The sequence below is a fragment of the Nomascus leucogenys genome, chromosome 10 (assembly GCF_006542625.1).
Source record: "Nomascus leucogenys isolate Asia chromosome 10, Asia_NLE_v1, whole genome shotgun sequence".
Classification (NCBI taxonomy): domain Eukaryota; kingdom Metazoa; phylum Chordata; class Mammalia; order Primates; family Hylobatidae; genus Nomascus; species Nomascus leucogenys.
Window position 1 is genome coordinate 44,186,248 of NC_044390.1, and position 6,305 is coordinate 44,192,552.

The window sequence follows — 6,305 nt, forward strand, 5'->3', positions numbered from 1 at the left end:
GACATCAAGTAAGAGCAGGAGAGTGCTGGTTTTAAAAATCGCACCGGCCGGGCACGGTGGCTCACGCCTGTAATCCCAGCACTTTGGGAGGCCGAGGTGGGTGGACCACAAGGTCAGGAGATGGAGACCATCCTGGCTAACACGGTGAAACCCCGTCTCTACTAAAAATACAAAAAAAATTAGCCGGGCATGGTGGTGGGCGCCTGTAGTCCTAGCTACTTGGGAGAATGAGGCAGGAGAATGGTGTGAACCCTGGAGGCGGAGCTTGCAGTGAGCAGAGATGGCGCCACTGCACTCCAGCCTGGGCAACTGAGCAAGACTCCGTCTCAAAAAAAATAAAATAAAATAAAAAATACAATACAATAAAATAAAACAGGCCAGGCGCGGTGGCTCACGCCTGTAATCCCAGCACTTTGGGAGGCCTGAGGTCAGGAGTTCAAGAACAGCCTGGCCAACGTGGTGAAACCCTGTCTCTACTAAAAATACAAAAATTAGCCAGGTGCGGTGGCAGGCACCTGTAATCCCAGCTACTCGGGAGGCTGCGGCAGGAGAATCACTTGAACCCGGCAAGTGGAGGTTGCAGTCAGCTGAGGTCACACCATTGCACTCCAGCCTAGGCAAGGGCGAAACTCCGTCTCAAAAAAATAAATGAATAAATAATAAAATAAAACAATCCCACAATTTGCTACGTCCCGCTCCTGGGCCCAATGAAGTGTGATTTTCAAAGTGATTTAGATTTCTTTCTCCAATAACCCATACCCACCCCTCTGCTCTGGCCTCTCAACTCCTTCCTCCAGCAACGCCTTCTCCTTCACCAGTGAGCCCTCACTGGGCTCCAAAGAGGAAAAGCAAGGGTCCAGGCGGGCGTCCCTTCCCCGGGGACTAGGACATCGCCCACGCAGAGCCCACGCGGTGAGTGGAGACGGCAACAGAGACTGGGGACAGGAGGGAAGCCGGGACCCATGGGGTGGGGCTGCCCGGGCCACCCGACCCTGTCCAGGGGCCCAGCCTAAGGGCCCCGTGGAGTACGGAGAGCGGGGCCCTGGGGACGCCAGTGTCGCTTGGCCCGGGTGATCGAGCATTCGGAGGGGCAGCCAATCCCACGCTCCTCCAGGTGCATCCCGGGCCACGCCAGGGCCCGTGAAACCCGGGCTTTCCGGTTCTACCCCAGCTCCCAGCCCGGGGTGCCCCCTGGTGGCGTCGCGGGGAGGGTTCAGGTGGGGGAGGGCGGGGTGGGGGTGGAGTGGAGGTGGGGTGGGCTGCGGCTGGGGTGCAGGTGGGAGTGGAGATGGGGGTGTGTGGGGCTGAGTGTGGGGGGATGAAATGTCGGGGTGGAGGTGTGAGTGGGGGGGATGGGAATGAGGACGGGGGTGGGGGCGGGCAGGGATAAGGAAACGGGTGGGAGCTGGGACTAGGGTAGGAGCTGGGGTGTGTAGGGGTGGGAATGGGATGGGGTAGGGTGGTAGTGGGGGCGTGGCGTGGCGGGATGGCATATAGGGGGTTGGAGTGTGTGGGAGTGGGATGGAGTGTGTGGGAGTGAGATGGGGTGGGGGCATGAGCGTGAGTGTGGGGGTGGAGCTGGGTGGGAGTGGGTGTGGGAGCATGTGTGGGGCCGGGGGGAGTGGCTGTGGGGAGTAGGTGTGGGCTGAGGGGGAGTGGACATGGGGGGATGCGTGGGCTGGGAGGAGTGGGTGTGGGGCGATGTGGAGGCTGTGTAGGGCTGGGGTTGGGGGCTGGGGTAGGGTGGGGGCTGTGTAGGTTGGGGTGGGTGTGGGAGGCTGTGCGGGGCTGGAGTGGGTGTAGGGGGCTGTGCGGGGCTGGGGTGGGGGTGGGAGGCTGTGCGGAGCTGGGGTGCGGGTGCGAGGCTCTGCAGGGCTGGGGTGGGGGTGGGAGACTGCGGGGGTCTGGCGTGGGTCTGGCTTGGCCGCGCTCACCTTCAGCACCAGGAGCTGGAGCATCCTCCTGGCGCCCGAGGGCAGATGGGCCCCCTCGCCCTGGAAGTCCCCTACCGTCGCGGGCGAGGCTGGCCGTCCCCGCCAGGTCCCTGCCGCGAGTGCGTTCCTTCCCTCCACCTTTAGCGCCTGGGCCCCCCGCGGCAGGTGCCCCACACTCCTCGTCCCCAGGAGCGCTCGCGGACCCCAGGGTCGGCCCGAGGCGATGCGCTCCATCTTGGCAGTAACCAGCCCCTCGCTCCGGGTTCCCTGCCTGCCTGGCTTCGGGCCTCCCGCACCCACCGGATGCCCGCGCACGCTGAGCAGGCCTTGAGGCGTCGGAGACCACGTGGTCCACCCAACGGCCCAATAACGCACCGCACAGCGCCACGCGGTGGTCAGGAGGACTGACCCGCGAGGCCCTGGGAGGCCCGGCTAGGAGTCGCGTGATTCTCTCCTTTGCCGCCAGCAGGACCTCCCTGCAGGCCCAGGGGACACTGGCCTGTCCCCCGCAGGGACAGAGGGGCCGCGTGCGGCTGAGTCCATTGGAAACCACCTTTGCAAAATTGTAACTGAGGAAATTGTGATGGTGAAAGAAATGAGACCTAACCAACTCCATCTTGCTTCTAACCTTTAAGCTGTCCTTGTTTATTCCTGGGCGGAAGCCCAACTAACCTTGGGAAGGAATTCAGTCCATGGTTTGACTCTGAAACAAAATTGATAAGAGCCTGTGAATCCTGAAAATGTGAGACAGGTCTCAGTTCATTTAGAAAGTTTATTTGGCCAGCAGAGCGAGGTGGCTCAGGCCTGTAATCCCAGCGCTGTGGGAGCGAGGGGTGCGGATCACCTGATAAGGTTAGGAGTTGGAGACTAGCATCCTCAACATGGTGAAACCCCGTCTCTACTAAAAATAGAAAAACTAGCCAGGCATGGTGGCAAGCACCTGTAATCCCAGTTACTTGGGAGGCTGAGACAGGAGAATCGCTTGAACCCAGGAGGCAGAGGTTTCAGTGAGCTGAAATCAGGCCACTGCACCCCAGCCTGGGCGACAGAGTGAGACTCTGTCTCAAAAAAAAAAAAAATTTTTTTGCCAAGGTTAAGGACAGGCGCCCCTGACACAGGAAGTCCTAACGACATTCGCTAGAGGTGGTCGGGGCACAGCTTGTGTTAAAGTTGGAGGGTGTCCAGGTTCTTGGTGTCTTGAAGAAAGAATTTGACAAAAGGCACACACAAAGCAAGGAAGGAATGAAGGGTTTTATTGAAAAAGTACACTTCGCAGTGTGGGAGCAGGCCTGAGCATAGGGACTCAAAGGCCCCCTTACAGAATTTTTGTGAATTTAAATACCCTCTGCTTGGGGTACGCCCGATGTAAATGAAGACGGTGAAGTAAAGTCACGAAGTCATTTACTCGGTGTATGTCCTATAGAGAGGATATTTCCCCTTATAGCTGAAGTGTGAATCGGCCTTATGTTCCCTACCTCCAGACCCTATTTTCCTGCCTCACTTGGTTTTTTACATTTTAGGGGGACATGAGACAACAATCCTTAGATCAGCTCAGTGGATCAGCTGACACCACCCACACCGATAATCTGCCTCGACCAGTTCTGCGAAACCAACCAGGAACAGTAAACAGCAAGAAAAACTCCGACAACCTCTGATTCCATCTTCAACCTGGCCAATCAGCACTCCCCACTTCCCAAGCTCCTACCCGCCCAATTGTCTTTAAAAACTCTGTTCCTCGAATGCTCGGAGAGACTGATTTGAGTAATAATAAAACTCCAGTCTCCTGCACAGCCTGCTCTGCGTGAATTACTCTTTCTCCATTGCAATTCCCTGTCTTGATAAATTGGCTCTGTCTAGGCAGCAGGCAAGGTTAACCCATTAGGTGGTTACAAGTTCATTATTTTATTTTTAAAGAGACAGGATATGGTTCTGTTGCCCATGCTGGAGTGCAGTGGCACAATCATGGCTCACTGCAGCCTTGAATTCCTGGGCTCAGTTGATCCTCCATCTTCAGCCTCTCAAGTAGCTGGGATTACAGGCACGCACCACCATGCCTGAATAATTTTTTAATTTTTTTGTAGAGATGGGGTCTTGCTGTGTTGCCCAGGCTGGTCTTGAACTCCTGGGCTCAAGCCATCCTCCTGCCTCAGCCCCCTGAGCAGCTAGGATTACAGGCATGAACCACCACGCCGGGACCTCAGTTGGTCCTTGTTGACTGCCAAGGGGCCCCGTCCTCCTGCTTTCTCTAGGTCAGCCTGCACCCCTTAAATGCTGTGAGCTGGAAGCCTTGGTGGTGAGGAAGAGTCCTGGTCAGCCACGAATCCCTGGGTCTTTGTGGCCTCCTAGCAACATTTCCACTTGATCTGCACCTTTTGGAAAGGTTCCTGGTCCTGGATTTCTTCCCAGCTGGCCTTCAACTGGCAGGGCTCTCCGAGTTTAAACGAGTTAATTTGCTAGTAAGGGAACCAACAAGATGACAAAAGACTGCAAGAGTTTGGAGAGAGCATGGAAATTGTGGAGCTATTATTTGGGGAACAGAATGCTCACATAAACATGCAGTTCTATAAGAAAACTGGATTGCACAAGGTCCCACAGATAACATGCACTTAAACTCTCAGGCAGGATGGTTGCAGAAGAAAGGTGTTTAGCTGCCAGTCAGGAGAAAAACACAGCTGCAGAGTGCATGATGTTCACCTGTTCCTGAAATTAGATTGACAAGGCCTCACCTCCAATCAAGGCACCTGGTATGGCCAACTCACCTGAAAGCCCAAGACCTCGCCAAAAAGAGATGGAAAACAACAGGATCTGATTTAAACAGGAGGTCCCGGCTGGGCGAGGTGGCTCAGGCCTGTAATCCCAGCACTTTGAGAGGCCGAGGTGGGTGGACCACCTGAGGTCAGGAGTTCGAGACCAGCCTGGCTATGGTGAAGCCCTGTCTCTACTAAATATACAAAAATTAGCCGGGCATGGTGACAGGCACCTGTAATTCCAGCTACACAGGAGGCTGAGGCAGGAGAATCGCTTGAACCAAGGAGGCAGAGATTGCAGTGAGCCGAGATCATGCCACTGCACTCCAGCCTGGGCAACAGAGTGAGACTCTGTCTCAAAATATATATAAAATAAAATAAACAGGAGGTCTCGTAGCCAGGTGCAGTGACATGTGCCTGTAGTCTCAGCTACTTGGGAGGGTGAGATGGGAGGATCCCTTGAGCCAGAAGTTGGAGCCCAGCCTTGGCAACACAGCAAAACCCTATCTTAAATAGGAAGTCTCAAAACAGTTCTCAATCCACAAAGATGGGTAATATAGACTTCTCCCAGTTCTCGGTGTGGGGAGACTCTTTTTTTCTTTGACTAGATCCTGTGCTACAGTACAATATTTCCCAATCTTTTTACAACCTGGCTCACAGAAAATGGAAATATTTGTATATTATACTCCCATAGTCAAGTGGGGTGAAAACGATCTTTTCTATGAAGAAAAACTAGTCATAGTACTTTACCATGACATTTTCTAATATCACCCACTGAGCCATGGCAACTCCAGTGAAGAGGGAGTTGGCCGTGGCACTAACCAGCTGCATGTCTCAGTTTTCTCACTGGCAAAATCATGGTGTTCACTGAGGTCCCTTCCAGCGGCAACATTCTAGTAATCTTTGAGAGTCAAAAGACAAAGCTAGGCTGGGCATGGTGGCTCATGCCTATAATCCCAGGCACCTTGGGAGGCTGAGGCAGGGGGATCACCTGAGGTCAGGAGTTCAAGACCAACCTGGTCAACATGGTAAAACTCCGTCTCTACTAAAAATATAAACATTAGCTGGGCGTGGTGGCGGGTGCCTATAGTCACAGCTACTTGGGAGGCTGAGGCACAAGAATTACTTGAACTCAGGAGGTGAAGGTTGCAGTGAACTGAGATTGCACCACTGCACTCCAGCCTGGGCAGCAGAGTGAGACTCTATCTCAAAAAAAAAATCAAGACAACAATAATTTTTGTAGACTTTGTTTTTGTTTTTTTGAGACAGTTTTCCTCGTCACCCAGGCTGGAGTGCAATCTGGGCTCACTGCAACCTCCGCCTCCCGAGTTCAAGTGATTCTCCTGCCTCAGCCTCCTGAGTAGCTGGAATTACAGGCGTGTGCCACCACGCCTGGCTAATTTTTTTGTATTGTTAGTAGACAGGGTTTCACCACATTAACCAGGCTGGTCTTGAACTCCTGACCTCAGGTGATCCGCCCACCTCAGCCTCCCAAAATGCTGGGATTATAGGCATGAGCCACTGCGCCCAGCCAACTTTTTCTTTTTTTTTCCAATTGAACATAATTTCCCATTTTTGTAGATTCAAAAGGCAGACAGAATAGTAGTATCTGTGGTTCTCAAAA

At 53.9% G+C, this 6,305-nt stretch overlaps 1 protein-coding gene across 2 annotated transcripts in view; it reads right to left on the reverse strand.

Moving 5' to 3' along the window:
• Window positions 1–2,252, reverse strand: part of TDRD12 (tudor domain containing 12) — a 110,186-nt gene extending 107,934 nt beyond the window's left edge. Inside the window, exon 1 of one of the 2 annotated variants that reach the window (XM_030820248.1) lies at window positions 1,935–1,958. In XM_030820248.1, coding sequence (XP_030676108.1) covers window positions 1,935–1,958 — 24 coding nt within the window. Of the gene's footprint in view, window positions 1–1,934 lie in introns of both variants that reach the window. The other variant, XM_030820249.1, reaches the window with a different exon arrangement.
• Between the last annotated feature and the right edge of the window lie 4,053 nt (window positions 2,253–6,305).